The sequence below is a fragment of the Dermacentor andersoni genome, chromosome 3 (genome assembly GCF_023375885.2).
Source record: "Dermacentor andersoni chromosome 3, qqDerAnde1_hic_scaffold, whole genome shotgun sequence".
Taxonomy (NCBI): Eukaryota; Metazoa; Arthropoda; class Arachnida; order Ixodida; family Ixodidae; genus Dermacentor; species Dermacentor andersoni.
Genome location: NC_092816.1, coordinates 50,338,766 through 50,359,012, shown reverse-complemented (window position 1 = coordinate 50,359,012; position 20,247 = coordinate 50,338,766). Strand labels below are relative to the sequence as shown.

General features: G+C 47.3%; 1 protein-coding gene across 1 annotated transcript; it reads left to right on the top strand.

The window, feature by feature from the left end:
- The first annotated feature begins 15,187 nt into the window (after window positions 1-15,187).
- Window positions 15,188-19,020, top strand: LOC126548383 (uncharacterized). The gene is made up of 3 exons (XM_050196526.3): window positions 15,188-15,289; window positions 16,202-16,593; window positions 18,717-19,020. Exons 2-3 carry the CDS (start codon window positions 16,233-16,235, stop codon window positions 18,836-18,838), a joined length of 483 nt encoding a protein of 160 aa, XP_050052483.1. The 5' UTR covers window positions 15,188-15,289; window positions 16,202-16,232; the 3' UTR covers window positions 18,839-19,020.
- Window positions 19,021-20,247: the final 1,227 nt, after the last annotated feature.

Sequence of the window (20,247 nt, the reverse complement as noted above, 5' to 3'; positions counted from 1 at the left end):
TCGGAAGTCAGTTGACGATTAAATATTTATAGAAAAACAAACAACCGTATTGAAACAACTTGCTCAATTATAAAACATCGTCTTCCCTGTTTAATGACGCACTTTCGTGACTTAAATGGTTTTCCAGAATTTGCACACTGCTTTAGGCACCAAACAAGGACCCCTCATGCCTTTTTTTTTCGTTGTCTGCTACTCTAAAATGTACTGTAGCCTCTACAGCTGCCACGCGCAGTGACGTAGTAGCTTTAGCTAATACGCAACGCGTAACACTTTGTCGATAGTGTCCAGCTACGCGACGTAGTAGGTTCCAAAAAAGACAGCTGATTATTCTCACAAAGGCGCGGTAACTTCCTCGACCCGACCATGATCGATAAGCTACAATATGTCACCTATCTCTTAACGACGGAAAACTTGATCCGATAAGACTGCAAGAAATATGGCCAGGGTTATCGTTGTCCTCTTTGGCCAAGATCAAGTCTCCATGATGCCTGAGCCGATTATTGAGACCTAGGGTCCCGTTGCAGTTTGTGACATTGGGACCCACGTCTGTATATTGCCTGTTAACCATTCATTGTATTTAAAGAATAATAAACTGAAACTGACACTGATGCGCAGGTCTGGTAGCAAACGTCGCGCCGAGCTTCAGCTAAACTTCGGTTTGCAGAACTCTTAGGGCTATGACTAAAGTGACAATAAAAAGACTCCTTTTTTCTTTTGTTATTCTCTTTCTCGCTTTCGTACTTCCCAAAAGCGGCTTTATAAAATAGCTGGTACCACCCTATGGAGCCACTCGGATATCGTATTCGCGAGCGATTCCTGAGGACAAAGAGTTGAGGAAAGTTTCTGGGCTGGTTTCTTTTCTCGAACGCTCGTCAGTAGATGGAAGTAGACGAATTACTTTCAGTGCCCTTACTCTGTAACATCGACATCACTCCGGAAAACCTAGGCAGTGCAGTATAGGTGACGACGAAGTGATTCTTTGATAGAACGCTTGTGTATACTTTTGTCTCCGCTTTTTCGCTTTGTTTCCCTGCATTTCTGGGAGCTGCCACTCCCTCCTTGCGGCAATTGATGAAGAGATCTCGGAGGACTTTCCTGATGCGCAGCCGTGAGGTCGGATAGCGTCCAGGAAACGTGGAAGTGCTTCAAGCGATACAGACAGCGAGGCCACTGAGTTATGTTCGGACAGCTACGACTCGTCGGACGATGACTTCAAGGTCGTGATGAGTAGATCAGCAAAAAGAAGACTGTTGCAGGCATCTTCGTCGCCAAGTGCTTCTACCGTGAAGAGTGTACCGCTGTGCTGGCCGCACACTGTGCTGGCCGCACACAGTCTGTTCTTTATGTTTGTCAACCCGGCGACCTATTTGCGGCTCCTCAACAGGCAGGTCCTCTCTTCGTTACTCGAGAGAATCGCACCAAATGAGATTAAAGACGTGCGAATAAACTCGTGTAAAAATGTCCTGGCAGTTGATGTGTTACATCGCAGCGTCCTACAAGGCCTACGTAATATAACTGAGATCGACAATGTAAAGGTGCGATCAATGATCCCTACAGGCGGCGATGGTACTGCGGGCATCATTTATGACGTCGACGTTGCCATCCCGAACGACGACTTGCCAATACTGATCAAGCCAACGACAGAAGGCACTTTCATTACGAGAATTTCCAGACTGGGAAACACGCTGTGTGAAAGCAGGGCGGCCCCAACCCACGGGCCGCCCTTGCTTCCAGCTTTGATCCCCCCGCTACACCTTGGGTGCTCTCCGTTTGCCGGTTGCGTGTGCCCTCCTGGAGCAGTGCTTGCAAAAAATCTAATCTATCGTCGCGACGAAAAGAGCGACCCGCGACTTATACAACACCGGTCAGAACCTTGCCCCTTCAGACATAGCGATCACCAAATGGGGCGACCTCACCGCGCCGGCAGCCAGCGGCGGAGCGTAAACAATCTTAATTCGCATTTGGAAAATAAAAAAGAACAGATTTGTGCATACACCTAATGGACATACGCCAAGAACAGCGTACGCTGAAAGTAAACCCCGAAAGGTGTGCAAGGTTACCCAAAAACAATTCTAAAGGGATCCTAAAGCGAAGCCCTAAATAGGCTGACAAAGCACTCATTCAAAACACTACCTTCGAAAGACAACTGCGATATTAGGTTGATTATTCGAAGGCAAAACAAAAGTTGAAGTTCTATTCCTTTAATGTTGGGTTGAATCACCAGCGCCTGTACATTTAATTTGGGTTACTGTAGCTCTGTAAGCATTCCTGGAGATTGCTAATTTCAGTCTTTGGCTCGTTCAGCATGTAACGTAGTCCATGTTTACGGTTAGAAACTTGCCCGGGCTCCAGCAGACACAGCCCAATATAGTTGACATCACGGCGCCCTGGAGGAAGAACTTCAACGAGGCATCGACATCCGTGCTACGTTTTGCTTCTTTTCCCACAAACAAAACCACTTTTCACGGAGTGTCTTTCTTGGTTTTGTAGAAAGGTGAATTACTAATACAGCTCAAAAGGCTTTTCTCTTTAGAGTCCATTTAAAGTAATACTGAGTGACATTGTTCAATTTGCCATTTCAAACAAAACTTTACTTGTAGGCGAAGGTCCAGATCCTCTAAATCCTGCACAAAAATACTGGCAAGCATGAGTACTCATTTCTAGGAAGCAGGACGAGTATTCACAAAAACAGTCTTACGCGGGACAATGTTAGCAAGAGATAATTTAAGCCAACTTCGATGTTATACATATCATTAGCGAAGCCGGCTGGCTAATGCTAAGACGCGCTTATGAACGCAAAGGTTTGTAAATGTGGCCACAGGGGCTGAATTCACTAAGCTGCGCGATTCGTAGGCAATTTCTTAGTCAAAAGGCCCTTAGGCTAAGGGAAGCGTGCAACCGAAGTGGCAGCGCTTTTAACTTACGGTGTTGTATGAGTGTGAGTAGGAAGCAAAGCAAAGACTATACGACAAGAAATTAAAGAAGCGTGGGCGACTGTTAGCATGATCACACATCATGCATCTGTTGTTCAGACTATATACTTACGACACATCGCTACACATCCCTAGCTAATCGACAGCTTGCGTTTCCGGGCGTCTGCTACAGCGGCGACAAGTGGAACCACGCTCGTCCGTACACCGCAGCGCAGTCGAAAGAATGGCAGTGGAAGTGTCCCGCATTATTCTTACATTTCTGTGATACACAGGACTGATGGATACCTGGTAGCATATTTGGCGCAAAAGGACACGCTGAGGCGGAGCAATTTCCAGGCAATTCTGCTAGGCTAATCCAGCCTGTAGCAACATCACCTCCACCACATCCACCACCACATTGATACAAAGCGACTAAATGTATTTATTTAGGTACTAATTACGGATAGGAAAAATAAATCCGCATAGTATCTAATTCATAAGTCCTCAATGGAAGGCTACCAGCCCCTGTACACATGCACACGGTTGCAGGTGCGGTTCTTAAGCCACGTGCGCGTAGGCACAATATCAGCTCTTTCGGCAGCTGATACAGTCTAAGCGGCTGCTCGACGATGTCGTCAAACGCGTACCGACGCATAGGGTACCTGTCAAGTGCAAGGAGAGCTATGGAAAAAGCAACCCTAAAAGAGAAATGCAGAAAGACGTATCTATGGATAGTCCCAAATTAGGACAGAAACTCTACAACGCAACATCCGCATTTGGAAGTTTCGCTGCGTATCACACTTTGACATCGAATCAGAGATCATCGCTTCTTCTTGTCTCCTTCTCAGTTGATAAAACACGATGATGTCTCGCACCAGGTGTACAGTTTCTTTTGCAGGTTTAGGAGTCTGCATACCGACAGATGCGGAATACACGAAGGCGGGTACATTTCAATTTTGGAGACTGACAATGAATCATATATTGGTGACGTGAGGACCTGGGTCCCATAACTGCGCTATCTCTCATTGCCCAAGTGGCACTTCATTGAAGTCGAGGATAACCAGTGAACACCAGAACAATGCTCAGCGCCAACGTTTCTATAGGCCTACCAACCTCATAAGAACACACGTTCAAGTGCAAGTCAGAATACAACACAGCACCGTACACGAAATACATAACGGTTAAACATTGTAGCTGGTTTCGCATGATATCGGCCCAAGTCGATCTTGCGGCACTGAGCACTTTGTTTGTTCTAAGCAGTCGATGCGATGCACATACAGTACGAGAACAGTAGGAGGGGGGGGGGGTATTCAATCGGCGAGACGCACCGTTTTGTAAACATGCGAATGCGGCCTCACGGTCCCAAGCAAACTATGACCTAAGAGCAACGGTGGTTTAATTTTCTGCCGAATTTGGGATGTTGTAAAACGTCATCAGCCTATGTTTATCTCCACTTCAGGACGAAGGCCACTTTCAGCCTTCTCTAACCATCCCTGACCAGCGCTAGCTGATTCCAAGTTGTGCCTGCAAATTTCTTTATACATTACCCACCCACCCCTAATTTTCTTCCGTCCTTGACAGCGCTTACTTTCCCCTACCATTCCCTCTGTATCTCTCACGGACCACTCTTTAACAGCCCTACGAATTACGATGCTTGCCCAGTTTAAAATTTTAAATTCGTAATCATTTCTATGCTTGCTCAATGAGAAAACCGTCCGTCATGTAAGTAAAAAATATGGGCCGATCCAGGAGATAGTGAGGTACCGGGCCGGCCAACGGTGGAGGTGAAGAAGGTTTCAAGCACTAAGCAAAGTAAAGCGAAACTTGCATATGTTCTTTGGAATCACACATACAATACCGATAGAGCCCGCAGCAGCGAGCGGCTTTACCTTCGCTCTGCCTGTCACTTCCAGGCGAACGAAGCGGCGAGAACACAGCGCGCGAAGCTATCAGTAGTCGACATTCTCGCTCTGATGTGGTCCGCACGGCGCATAATGCTTCGACGCGGATGGATATCGATACCAGCTTGTAATGATCGGATCGTCATCAGCGCACCTGGCACCGCCACTTGGAGTATGCTTGCCTCAATTCACCTTGTGCCGCCGACCGCGGCAGTTCGTGTTGCCGCAGCGCGGTCTTTTATACCGGTCGTTTCGAATTTCATGACATTGATAATGCCACCGCATTGCGTATCGATGAGCAGATTGTACAATGCTTACACACACTTAGACAACTCCCAAGGAGTTCCTGCGTCAAATTTTTTGCTGACCAAGCGTCTTGTAACGGTAACCGTGGCCTTGTTTGGCATCCCCGAAGGGCAATTGACTAAGGCAGCCTCTATTTCGGGAACATCTAGGGACAAATGACGCAACTTAGCTTCAGGCGTATGATATTTAGTATTTGTAGACGTCAGCTTAAAGAATACAAATAACGAATAAAGTATTCTATCATTATTCATGTACGTTCTTGGCGTACGCGTTGTTTATGAGATATGTAAACCAGAACAAGCAGATAATGCAGAGCAATCATGGGGGCTTTTTAAGTTACTGTACGTTACCGGAACCTATTTACCTTAGCTCCATTAGCGGTGGGCCGTTATGGCATAAGGGTAAACTGTGGAATAGACGCTCGCGTCGTGTGAATTTTTCTCAGTTGTTTGAAATGCGTAAGAATTGCTATGCTAAGCGAACGAGAAAAAACGGTCCATCAAGTAAAACAATCGTTACAAAGCTGAGCCTCCAGCAGCGATCGAATTCACCTTCGCGCTGCCTCTCGCTTCAACCTAAACGGCCTGAATACAGGGGTCACGAAGCTCTCAGCACACGTCGCACGCCGCTCCTTTCGCAGATCGCTTTCAATATAGGTACCCGTGCGTCATATACAGCCCGTGCCATATACAGCCGCCGCCACAGTACGCTTTATCATGGTCACGTGATCACGGTTCATAATGGTTCAACGCGTATGGACAAGGCGCTAAAGAGTTATAATGCTTTATATTAATCGGAACGTCATCTGCGGACCTGGCGCCGCCACCTGCAGTACTTTGCTTGCGTCATCAATGCACTTTGCGCCGCCGTCTGCAGCAGTTCGGGTCGAAGCAGCGCTGTCGTGTGAGCTGGACGGATCGTTTCGGAACCTTGATAACGACACCGGGCTGCGTGGTGGTGAGCAAGTTGCACAATGCTTACGCATTCTTGCACAACTCCCAGAGGAGTTTCTGTGTGAACTTCCCCCTTAATTTCAGCTACCACTACCCCCGTTGCGCTCTTATTCACACCGCCTTCTTCCTGACTCTTAATTTTAGGCCTCGCATTTTTCACTCCATTATTTGTTGGGGCTCTCCTTTGCTTGCTCTCAAACTTCGTTGTTTCCCTCCCAGTTTCTGCTCCATATGGTAGTACTGGAAGAATTAAATTATTGCACGTTGTACTTTTCAACGACAGCGTTAAGCTCCCGGTCATGATTTTATAACGCTGGACGCATGGGCTCCGCCTCATCTCATTCTTCTGTAAATGTCGTTCTCATGATCAGGGTTCAGTATGAATAATTGACCTAGATAAGCTTAGTCGTGCAGACACTCTAGAGGCGGGATGCCAGTCATGAATTTTTGTTCGCTTGACAGGTTATTCAACATTACCTTTGTATTCTGCGCAATAATCTTCAACCTACTCTTACACTTTCTCGGTTAAGGTCCTCAAACAATTTCAATGTGTTCACAACGTTGCTCAACAGGACGATGTCATCGGCAAGCTAAAGGTAATCGAGATATTCACCGTTGATAGTCGTTGCTGATCCTTCCCCTGTCTAACAACTTGAATATTTGTTCTAAGCATGTCGTGAATAATATTGGAGAGATTGTGTATCCTTGCCTGATCACTTCCTCGATAGGTACTTTTCTACTTTTGCGGATAATTAAAACATATTGTTACGGTGGAAAAAGAGGACAAGGTCGTCGACGGTGAAGACGACGAAGTGGCAAGAGCCTCTCGGGATTCTCGGCAGCTGCGTATATACGCTTTGTACATACAACGTGTAAATAGTTTTATACTCGTGACAACATAATCTGCTTGATCACTATGCAGCTTTCTAGTTCACTGTAGTTGCTAGGCGTTGCGTGACGCCGACGGGCCCGCGTTGCTCGAACACATCAAGTTTCGCGCTGGAATGTAGCACTTTTTCACGTTTAATAAACAAAACAAGAAGAAAGCGTCGACGAGTCTCTATATTAGCATGCGGATTTTAAGATTGTGTGGTGACAACACTTTTTGTTCACTAATGGTGTTCGCGTAAAGCTTTCAAGAGATGCTCTAGAAGCCAGGCGTGCGGCTACCCTTCTTTACGTGAGGACGGGCGAAGGGAGCTTTTAGAGTACGCTTGCTTCCTCAATCAGTTCAACACACGTTGGATGGCTAGTTAGTTTGAATCCATGGTAGAGTGTAGAAGCGCGACTGAACGAGGACGTAGAATCAAACAGATACACAGACACAGCGCTTCACTTCAAACTATAGATTTTATTTTCGCACGCATCGATAAATATATACCGTACGAGCGGAAACACATTCACAACAAATAACATTCAGTGGCGCATTTTTTTCGGTTCTTTGCTGAAAGAGGCCTCACGTAAGGTTTGAAAGCGGTCGAAGGAAAAGGATATTTCATTGCATAGGTCTCAGTCTGGACAAATAGACTGTCGCTACCCTTCGCTTCCTCTACCAATATCTACTATGCTTCTGGTTTTCTTACTGTTTGCGCATCCGTACAACGCAGGAGACGTCGATTGCGCTCCCAAGGCAGGCATTCGCATTGGCGCGTTTCTCGAGCATTCCATAAAACGACCAGAAGGCGTTTATGAGACGCAGGCACCATTAATTCTACCTCCGGCGATCTTAACATACGCGAACCTCAATTTTGCATCCTATATACTCGTTTTTTTTCCCCTCTTTACAGCCTTTGCTGTCACCACTGCAGCTGCTGCTGCTCCTGCTGATGCCAACAAAGCAGACGTCAACGTTGAAGCCGAATCGGCTGCCGCCGAAGCCTGAAAAGTTCGCCCCACACTTGACACTGTGCAGGATAAGTGTGCTGCTCGCCGGAGTGTACGGAGGCGTTGTCGCTCCTCGTTCACCGCCCCTGCGAAAACTAAGAAAAAAAAATGAACGTCGCTGCGGGAAAGTGATGGATTCGCGCTCCACGTCACAAAACCTACAATAAATAAATAAATAAATAAATAAATAAATAAATAAATAAATAAATAAATAAATAAATAAACATAGTAAAGTGAACGAAGAAAGTGAGAGCCGTCTTCAACCTTTGTTTTCCTTCCTTCACATTTGCCAATGCAGTGCAGTTCGTTCAGCATTGAAGACAGCATTCGGTTTCCGATCGGCGCAACCTCCTGCCGTCCTCGTCAGCCATCATTTATATCGGTCGCCGTATTACGACCTGTTAACAAGCGAAACAAAGTACAAAAATAAGACACGAACAGGAATAGTTCGCTTTGTTTCGCATCACACACATGCGCAAACACACACACAGACATACACATACACACGCATGCACACATTCTCTAGCACCTCACCTTGTACTGGACTTGCGATCGTTTCTATTTGTTCCTTCAGCGTCTATCGCTCGCTCCGTCACAAACAATCCAAAGCACCGACAGGCTGACTGACTTGGGTTGCTCACCACCTTAAAAGTGTTCCCGCATCAATATTTACCTCCTGTAAAGTAAAATTAGACGCAATTATAGATTAATTTCATAATTACAAAAATTATTAGCATAACTGTTCGAACAAAATTGCTTAGAAAAAGTCTCTTTAAACACTATACTCGCGGAAAAACTGTCTGTGGCTATGAAGGGAAAGCTACGGAGACAAAGCGCGCACAAGTGAGAGCGCTTCTGAAAACAGCCCCGCGTTTTAATCCAAGTTACTTTAGGCTGGGAAAGACAAAACATAAACACCTTATTAGCAACAGTTAAATAAAACAGAACACGCCACTGAGTGTAAGGGTTCACTTATTCCGCAGCTTTTCCCTTCCGCGTCGGGGTAAACGAGAAGGCGTCGCACGCGGAAGCTGCGTCGACTCTGCGTCTGTTCCGAGCAACCAAAATGCGCCGTAAAAATCTGCCGGACTACTCGGCGCCGTAACCCATGTGCAGCATCGACGCGCCCGTGCGTTTCGCTTCACAGCCACAGAAAGTTGTACGCGAGTATAGGGTGACGTATTCCGAAGACCATATTCTGGGGTCCATGGTGAGAACTGCAAGGTTAAAAGACATGCCAGGTAGGCAGCAAGAAAACCGAAGTAGCACTTGCAATAACAATAGCTCACAAAATCAACAAAACCACAGAAACAAAAGAGCATGAACGTAAAAAGATCAAATAAACAAAAAGATATATAATGCAAGCCAGAAAGGGATGGACGGAAATTACATTAAGTAAAAGAACTGCGTTAATGCTTTTTCTTTAATGAATACAGCTGACGCAATGACTTTGTGTTAGGCGGCAAGGATTTCCGTAATGAAACAGCTGTAAATAACACTGTTTTTATACCGTAACTGGTGCAAACTAATGCTAACAATAACGTTCCGTCCGAGGCAAGATGTATTCTATTTGGGGTTTGTAATAAGTCGTTATTAAAACTTCGGAAGTCAGTTGACGATTAAATATTTATAGAAAAAGAAACAACTTTATTGAAACAACTTGCTCAATTATAGAACATCGTCTTCCCTGTTTAATGACGCACTTTCGTGACTTAAATGGTTTTCCAGAATTTTCACACTACTTTAGGCACCAAACAAGGACCTCTCCTACCTTTTTTTTCGTTGTCTGCTACTTTAATATGAACTGTAGCCTCTACATCTGCCACGCACACTGACGTAGTAGATTTGGCTAATACGCCACGCGTAATACTTTGTCGATAGTGTCCAGCTACGCGACGTAGTAGGTTCCAAAAATTGCAGCTGATTATTCTCAGAAAGGCGCGGTAACTTCCTCGACCCGACCACGATCGATAAGTTGCAAAATGTCACCTTTCTCTTGCCGACGGAAAACTTGATCCGATAAGACTGCAAGAAATATGGGCAGGGTTATCGTTGTCCTCTTCGGCCAAGATCAAGTCTCCATGATGCCTGATCCGATTATTGAGACCTAGGGTCCCGTTGCAGTTTTTGACTTTGGGACCCACGTCTGTATATTGTCTCTTAACCATTCATTGTACTTAAAGAATAATAAACTGAAACTGACACTGATTCGCAGGTCTGGTAGCAAACGTCGCGGCGAGCTTCAGCTAAACTTCGGTTTGCATAACTCTTAGGGCTATTACTAAAGGGACGATAAAAAGTCACCTTTTTTTCTTTTGTTATTCTCTTTCTCTCTTTCGTACTTCCCAAAAGCGGCTTTATAAAATAGCTGGTACCACCCTATGGAGCCACTCGGATATCGTACTCGCGAGCGATTCCTGAGGACAGAGTTGAGGAAAGTTTCTGGGCTGGTTTCTTTTCTCGAACGCTCTTCAGTAGATGAAAGTAGACAAATTACTTTCAGTGCCTTTACTCTGGAACATCGGCATCACTGCGGAAAACCTAGACAGTGCAGTAGGTGATGACGAAGTGATTCTTGAATAGAACGCTTGTACTTTTGTCTCCGCTTTTTCGCTTTGTTTCCATGCATTTCTGGGAGCTGCCGATCCCTCCTTGCGGCAATGGATGAAGAGATCTCCGAGGACTTTCCTGATGCGCAGCCGTCAGGTCGGATAGCGTCCAGGAAACGTGGAAGTGCTTCAAGCGATACAGACAGCGAGGCCCCTGAGTTATGTTCGGACAGCTACGACTCGTCGGACGATGACTTCCAGGTCGTGATGAGTTGATCAGCAAGAAGAAGACTGCTGCAGGCATCTTCGTCGCCAAGTGCTTCTACCGTGAAGAGTGTACCGCTGTGCTGGCCGCACACTGTGCTTTTTATGCCCGTCGACCCGGCGACCTATTTGCGGCTCCTCAACAGGCAGGTCCTCTCTTCGTTACTCGAGAGAATCGCACCAAATGAGATTAAAGACGTGCGAATAAACTCGTGTAAAAATGCCCTGGCAGTTGATGCGTTACATCGCAGCGCCCTACAAGGCCTACGTAATATAACTGAGATCGACAATGTAAAGGTGCGATCAATGATCCCTACAGGCGGCGATGGTACTGCGGGCGTCATTTATGACGTCGACGTTGCCATCCCGAACGACGACTTGCCAATACTGACCAAGCCAACGACAGAAGGCACTTTCATTACGAGAATTTTCAGACTGGGAAACATGCTGTGTGAAAGCAGGGCGGCCCCAAGCCATGGGCCGCCCTGCTTTTAGCTTTGGTCCCTCCGCTACCTCTTGGGTGCCCTCCGTTTGCCGGTTACATGTGCCCTCCTGGAGCAGTGCTTGTAAAAAATCCAATCTATCGTCGCAACGAAAAAAGCGACCCGCGACTTATACAACACCGGTGAGAACCTTGCCCATTCAGCGGCAAGGTTCTGACCAAATGGGGCGACTTCACCGCGCGGGCAGCCAGCGGCAGAGCGCAAACTCGACCGCACTCCGCAATGTCGGCATGGGTAGGGGACAAACGCATACAATACGCGCTAAGAAACCTCCTCCGTAGTGCCTAGACAGAGTCGTTATTCAAGGAGCAAACGCCCACAGATTTTCTTTCGCGCGCCTGCGCACAGACGGCTGGTGATCCCTCAAACACAGACGACTGGTGATCCCTCCAATGAACGTCTCGTCTCCCGTAGTCGGCGCGACCTCGATAGTGGCGCCGCCTATGGTGGCCCTGCCGTGGCAGACGACGGGTAACGCGCTACCGGAGGAAATCCGCGAAAAAGTTCGTTCGAGCCTGCGGAGCTGTTTTTGAGACGAGATTTTGCTTCGTCAGTAGGTAAGTGGCCTTAATGTCGTGTTGGAAATGCGCAAAAGAAATATTGAGAAAAAGACCATTATTTAAGACGTAAAGCGCCCGCGCGTTGAGAGTCCCTGTTGCTGAAACACGACGCATGCACACGGTGTGCTCAAACACGCGCGTAATTACCTCAGTTTCATGTTTTGACTGCGTGAAAGTATGCGTACGCGATTTCGTAGGTTCATTTACTTACCTACAGGATACTTTTATTCGGCCGGCGCGTGAGACATTCCAAATGTCTGGGGCCAGCAACTCCTAGCAACAGGGCCGCTTCTGCTCCACACCTTTTACAGATGTGTGTAGCTCATGGAGGGGCTTGCGGCATGAGCAACGTTTTCACATGTAGACAGTATTGATAATTTGAACGACGTACCACCACATGAAATCGTTCTTTATTCATTTATTACAGTGCAAGTGGTTGAAATTTGATAGCAAGAACGAACTTGTAGGGACATCTGGACATATGTTCCGAAAATAATTATCTCACCACCCCCTCAATAGCACCAGTCACGCTTTTGTTGAAGTGCTCATTTTATATCTGTATACTACGTGCGTCTGTATTCTTTTGCGTTGTAAGTTTTCGCAGGGAAGCAGTGTTGCTTTAACTGGAAGACTCAAGGAACGCAAGACAGAGAAAAAAAAATGATTCTTGGGTTTTACATGGTAAAACCACGATCCGATTATAGGCACGCCGTAATGGGAGACTCCGATTTGATTTTAACCAGCTGGTGTTCTTTAACGTGCCCCCAATGGAGGGGACACTGCAGATCGCCCCCATTGAAATGCGGCCGCCACGGTCTCGATTTGATCCGGCGGCCTCCCACGATCAATCCGCCTAAAAAAAATTAAGATACTGGAGTTTAACGTGCCAAAACCACTTTCTGATTATGAGGCACGCCGTAGTGGAGGGCTCCGGAAATTTAGACCACCTGAGCTTCTTTAACGTGCAGCTAAGCCTAAGTACACAGGTGCTTTCGGCCCATCGGAATGCGGCCGCCTTGGTCGGGATTCGATCCAGCGACCTCGTGCTTAGCAGCCCAACACCATAGCCACTGAGCAACCACGGCGGGTAGCAATTCGTCTGCGCGTACTTTTGTCGCACTGGGGCGGCAATGGCAGTGAGAGCGCGCTGGAAAGAAAAAAAATATATACAAACGCGCGACGCCTGCTTCCACGTGACACACGTGACACAGATTGCCCAATGGGAGAGTGGAGGAGGCTGGAGCGATAGGAGGCGTGGAGGAGGAAACGACATGGAGAGCGAGGTGGCGGAAAGGTCTAAGAATGGCGCTACTTTTAGAAAATTAGAGTGTTTTAGTTGAGCGTCTTTACGGTACGCTCCGCTCCGAGCTGCCCCGCTAAGCCACAGAGAAGCGGCGGGCGATTTTCACGTTTGAGTTATACGTTTAGCGTAGTGGAGCGGACCTTTCGTAGTTGCAGCGCCCCCTGGCCAAATTCAGGGTAATGAGAGAAAATAAATACACCTATTGATCACCCTTATACAGTAAAACGTATATATGTATATATATAATTTATTTCTCCATGAAGTATCTAGACGTGCGCTTGTAATGCGTTACCGGTCCATTTTATCCAGTGGAAAATAAAGCGCCGTCTTGGGGAACGCCACGTTATAGCCAGCGCGTTTGCTTTTTGCGTCCAATCCAATCCTTTCTGACGCCAACGCTAGCCGAAGCGCTGCGCGGCACTATAGTGCCTAGAATATGCTAGTATATTCTAGGCACTATAGCGGCACGCTCCGCTCAGGCAGCTTCTAAGCGGACCGTGTTCCTCGCTCCGCTAGCCCGCTTACGGCTAAGCGGACGGCGCATGCGCATTCGCGCTTCCGCTCCGCTTAGCTGCTTAGCGGAGCATAAACACTCTCAACTGAAACACTCTATTGAGCGTCTTTAAAGACGGAGCCGTGTATTCGCCGCTGCGGCTGTTTTTTGGTCAAGTGAAGTCGACCGTGCGGGCATCCCGCGACATCACATGGAAGCTGAATTCTCTGCTACACTCAGTTTGTGTGAGTTTCGCGAGCCAACGAAACCAGCACAGCACTACGCGATGACGAAACTAATGGAACGCGAAAGCGTGGGAGGCACGGAGTCGAGCGAAAACGAAACCTTTCAGCCACCCGCGTCGTTGTCGAGGGTAACTTCAATTGGTTCTTTTATTTCTAAAAAGTGAAACAGAACTGGACAAGTAGCATTTATTTCGTCTTATAATACAATAACAGGATGTTTCTTCCAACGAGTGGTTGAGTACTAGTGAAAGAACTTAACTGAGGAGTGTTTTCGTCATCGGGCAAGTAGTTGAATTTCCCGGGGATGTCTCTAATCATGTCCTGCGTTTACCTCAATTTCTCAATTATTAAAGCTCTGTTCGCGATCATATTGACGCCTTAGAGATTCTCGAGCACTAATCTATAACTTTAGCTTGACTTAATATTAGCCTTCAGTGTCCCTTTAAGCGGGTCACCGGATTTCGAAATCGTGATGACTGTAGGAGCTCTCTAGTAATATGGGGATGGTACCAGTCGGGAGAGATGGTTGAAAGAACACTGACAGAGCAGGTGAAGTGCTCGGCGATAAATTTCTTATTATGGTGCTATCGAACGCACAAGCGTCAGAAGCGCATGATATCTTCAGTTTGTTACGATGAGAAAGAATACCAAACTCAATAATAATTATTTCTGGCGTAGAACTGGTCAGTTAAAGTGGTTTCGTTTAGGGTAATGATGCGGTATCCTCAAGAGTAAATACTAATGAGGACATATCATTAAGCAGTCTATCGACGTACATTGCTTGACCGCAGTTGATAGCTGTGTTGCTTTGTGACGTTAATCCCGATCAATCGCCGTCTCAACGCTCGTCCGTATATAGATAACGCAGACGTGTTCACGCAGGCTCGCATAGAAGCGTGAACGCATCACTTAACTCGCAACACGTAACGGTTGCCCATTGGGTTCAGTGACGTCGGCTGGAAGACGACGGAGCAGATAACAAGGAGCTGCTGTCAAAATATGACAGAAACGGACGACAGGAAACATATAACGTAGGCAGGATGGTAAAGTTGCGAAATGCCACTTAAGCATGCTGAACACAGCGCCGCAGCCGATTAGATAACATTACTAGAAATACAGCGAGGATTTTCACACTTTTTTTTTTGTCGTTCTCACTGTGAGATCAAGTCTGGGCTCAAAGGGAGTGCGGCTTGCAATTTGCGGGTCCGGTCGTAAAGTTTGCCGGCGCGTTTTAGCGCGGACCTTGGCTTAGCAGACCTTCTATCTGAGTGCAATTAACACAACGACGATAAGGACAATCTTTTTGTTTTGTCTTTCGTCACACTGCGAAACCTCTACTTTATAAGTCACTGGTACCACCCTTTCGAGTCACGGAGATCTCTCATCCGCCGGCGTGTCCAGGCTAAAGCTTGTGAGGTAAGCGTTGCCGGTGGCTTCCTTTCAACTGTGCAAGCATGTGTGTAGAAGCAAGCGGCCGATTTGACGTGGACGAATTTAGCATTGGAAACGGAAAGTCCTTTACGGCGCTGTCACAAGCAACGCGTTTGATTGTTCGAGTTCGCTTGCGGTTTGTCGCACGTAGATCCCTTTTCACGACAATTATTACACTGCCGTCACACAAGTATACTTCGCCTTTGAGGAAAACAGCTTCTAGCTCTTTCGTGCCCGTTTGTACCGTTACACACGAACTTTTCGATTACGCATTGTAGTGCACATCAAAGTGTCGTTTCCATTCTTTGCAATGTGCCAGATGAAGAAAAGTCGCGGTCCCACGACGCCGCCGAGTTGCACATTCTTACCTCACGTTGCATATTATCTTATTTTTATCTCTATATGTAACCTTCTTTCAACCGCCTTCCCTTGCCGGGCTGCCGGGCTTGCCGGGCTGGAAATCGGTAGTCGAGTTAATGTAAGCACTAGGAGGTCAGGCCGAGTGAGCGTCGAGGTGAGTTCGGTCAACCCGCTCTGCAATGAGTGAGTCGACTCGCACAAGTCACTTCACAAAGTGCACGTTAACGCGGTCGGTTCGGGCTGGATCCGCTCGACTTTCGACTCAACCCTCTCACGTCCAGTTCACGCAAACGAGGCTTGGGACTCGACTCGCTGACGTCATGCTCGGCTCGTCATCGTCAGCAATTCCATTTCCACTGCAGGACGAAGGCCCCTTCCGGCGATCTCCAGTTACCCTGCCTTGCGTCAGCTTAGTCCGTCCCGTGCCCGAGAGTTTACTAACTTAATCCCACCACCCAGCTCTCTGCCATCCATCTCCGAATGCACTTCCCTTCCCGTAGACCAACCTACAATTGTCGTTCTGTCTCGCGGATGCAGGAATTCGAAGCCAGATCGACGAGAAGCAAAAATGGTCAGTTCAAAGGGCGTGTTCAGCTACGTGGGAGTGGTCGTGGTCGTCAGCATGGTCGTAGTGTCCAGCGTCCTGCCGGTCGTCCAAGGAAAGGCCAGCAAGGCCGGCAAGGCCGGCAAGGCACCCGCGGGCGTAGACTTCTCGTCATTCGCAGCACCGCCCCCTCCCAGCGAGGACTGCCAGGGAGTGGCGGTCGCCCCTGGTGGTGGCGCCGCCCAGGTGCCTGACCCGAACGACTGCACCAAGTACTCCGTGTGCACCGACACGTTCAGCACGAAGATCACCTGCCCGCCTGGACAGCACTTCAGCGTGGCCGACAACAGGTGCACAAGCCCGGAGCAGGCCAAATGCGACCCAGGTACGCACTAACTGCCGTGCCACTTACGGTCCCAATACTTTAGCGAAAGTGCCTTAATAACCTTACCGAAATGTACACATCAATGCGATAGGTAGGACAAAAAAAATTAAATTATGGGGTTTTACGTGCCAAAAGCATTTTCCGATTATGAGGCACGCGGTAGTGGAGGACTCCAGAAATTTCGACCACCTGGGGTTCTTTAACGTGCACCTAAATCTAAGTACACCGGTGTTTTCGCATTTCGCCCCCATCGAAATGCGGTCGCCATGGCCGGAATTCGATCCCGCGACCTTGTGCTGAGCAGCCCGACACCATAGCCACTGAGCAACCACGGCGGGTCAGGTAGGACCACTCAAGTCCTTCATTTCAGATTCCGGGTTTCCATCCACTGTATTATTCAAGCTTAAACCTGTGCCAAAATCCCACAGAAAAAAGTTGCACTACAGCCGGCAGACAGTGGAAGTAAACTACTACAGATGCAACCACATTAGGAACGCCCCCTTGAACTTCAAAAAGAAATCGCCTCGCTTGAATCGACCTCTGTGATACTATGTTTGGCCGCTACCTGATAACAGCTGCAATTATGGGGCATCTCAGCGGCATATTAAATTACAAACTGCCAAAAGTCCAGGATTGGCGTTCTAGAAAATGACTGTGAAGATGAAAAAAACGCGTCGGAACGCCACCATGTAATACCTGCAAATGGGGTGTAGATGTTTTATATTTCAATGTAAGCCTAATCACGTCATTTCTAAAAAAATTAACCGTCATAATCTCAACGGGAACTTATGTGACAGGAGGCACCGAGTCAGATGCATGTCCCCTTTATGGGGCCTCGCATGAACACATTACAAGGGCTCATATGGACGCGAATTAAATAAGCACAACGTATTTCAAGCATTAAGATTAATGCTGCCACGTTCTCAACAAACAAGAACGCATACTTTAGCAAAGCCCGTGTAATACTGAAATGGAGTAGCGGAAAGCCAGTGTTGTCAACCTCTGCAATCGATCCAAGAGCTAGCCTCATTAGCTACGAAAGCAAACCAACAAAAAGGAAACACAAATGAGCAAATATGCGGATACTCTAGGAATATAGTCAGCGCTATAATGTCAACCACAGTTACAAACAGTAGTCTATAAGAGGTTGACAAAGCTGAGAGAAAAAAAAAAAAAGATTGTGCGGGGAATACCGATTATGATTGATGTAAGGGAACACCGGAACTCTACAGAAAGTTGTTCGCTTTATTAGGTTGGTAGCGCTTATTATTAGCTCGAGCTTTTTTTTATTGAGAAGTGTTCGTTGATTTATTGTGTAATTCTGTAGAAAGCATTAGACGATTCGCCATATGCGAGTTCTTTTTCTTCAGCGGCGCGAGTGTCGGCTCGGAAGGCGGCTGCCCTCCTCCTCTCCCGCAGCCTCCACTGGGGGGGGGGAGAGGGGGAGAGAGGGCGGCGACAGAAAAGGCGGGGCTGTCCTTCGACCCCAGAGCGCACCACTGCAGCACCTGAACACTCAGACGCCACAAGGCTATCATCGTGCGTCGTCAGCACGTGCTCCTCGCAGGGCTGGTCGGCGTTCATATTCGTCGCTCAAAACCACGCGCCGTTTGCATCGACGGCCTTGCACCGGTAGCTAAAGTCCGCTAAGTGTGGACAGCTGGGCTAGTTGGTTGTGACTGGCATTATGGAACAACGTTCCAGCGCAAATCCATAATGCCAATCACAACCAACTAGCCCAGCTGTCCATACTTAGCCATATACTTTCTAGTACGTTGGGCCCCGTCTCCCCTCCTCTTATGTGTGCAAACCCTTCCTCGACCCTTGTCAACCTTTTAGCAGTGACCACATGCCGTGCACGGGCGTTTGTGTTGTCCTTCTCTTCTCATGTCTGCTCAATTGTGCGCTGGAACGATGTTTCATAAAGCTAAAGTCCGATCACCTGCAGCCAACCACGCAAACGGGCGAAAGAGGCAAGGAAAGGCCGCTCACTTTAATATTATATGACCGAAAAGGGTGTGGGAGGGTGCTGCTATAGAAAAGAGCAATGTCACATTTGATTGCTATTCGTTACGAAATCGATTAACATTACGTGTCGTTCTCTCTCTGTTCTTTCGTCACAGCTTTTGCTACAGTTGACGCCGCCGACGTAGCCGCCAACGTCGATCCGAAATTGGCTGCTGTCAATGTTGCTGATGCCGCCGACGTGAATGTCAATGCCGCCGATGCCCTCGCCGACGTTTAAACACTCGGTCCGCACTTCATCGTCGCCTATGTCGCACGTCCCGAGATCTTGTTCTATACTCGCAGACCACCTCAGCGACAGACGTGCGGACACAGCGCCGGAAATCACGGAAGAAAGCCCATACGGCGGCTTCTGCGCCAGATGCCTGCGGCAAAGAAATAAAGCAAAAGTGCTCGTCTGTTTCCGAGTGTCGTCCTTACGTTACGCACGAAAGACTGCTGTCATTTCGCGGACTGATGTGTTACCGTATACGCTCATTTAAAATCCTTTTTTTTTTTTGCAAGCTGCCGGAGACATATTTTGGGCGTGGACTTAGCGTCGGCAGTGTTCTTCAAGGATTCAATAAGTTGCAAGCATTGATATCGTGACAGACAAGGGAATGGAGAAGAAGCAGACAACGATTTTTTAAAGTACATGCCAATGCATAAGTTGTATGCAGTGCCAAAAAAAAAAAAACTAGGTGTGAATTTCATCTTGAGTTTAACGTCAGCTGATCGCTGCTTTATGTCGCTGCGCTGAAAGGCTTACTGAAGAAGAAGGCCGCCAAGACTGGTTTGAGATACCGTATGCGAATGAACGACTGACTGAATTAATTAATTAATCCACCATGCACGGCAAAATTATGACAGGGAATGGCATAGCAAACGCACTTGAGAACATCTGGTTCTCGTGATCTTATCAAAACTGGTGCATTTCGAAAGCAGCATGTAAACCAAACTGATCTGGTAATAACAAGAGACACAGAGAGAGAGACAGAGAGAGAACAAAAGAGGAAAGGCACGGAGGTCAACCAGACGTGGGCCCGGTTTGCTACCCTACACAAGAGGTAAGGGAAAGGGCGAATAGAAAGAGGGCACCGAGTGCGCATGGGATGATACACAGGGACATTATACGCGGTCTCTTTAACCGGCGCACTTCAAGTAGCATACTACTGTACGAATCGCTTTTTATGCCAGGGAGACGGTCCGACTCTCTTTGACCCAGAGAACGGTCTCAAGTCCAGTTGGTCTAGAGACAAGTAATCTCATGCCGTCAATATATATATATATATATATATATATATATATATATATATATAGAGAGAGAGAGAGAGAGAGAGAGAGAGACGTGTAGGGCCTGTGATGTTGTGTCACGCAATTGAGCCTTTGATGCGTAGCGTGCTATTGCTCAAAACATTTGCGAATAGCGTGGCGTACGCAAGAGGGTATTGCGCTTCAATTTTTCGATATTCTCGTCGGCTTAAGTTCGAGTAAACATTTTTTTTTAAACTAAAGTGATTGTTAGGCTTGTTAGTGCTAAAGTTTCAAGAAAGATGCAGCGCACAAGACACGAACACAAAAAAGGGAAACAAAGCAATGATGACACACAGGGTCGAACCTGCTGTCTTCAGTGATCTTTTCGATGTCTGC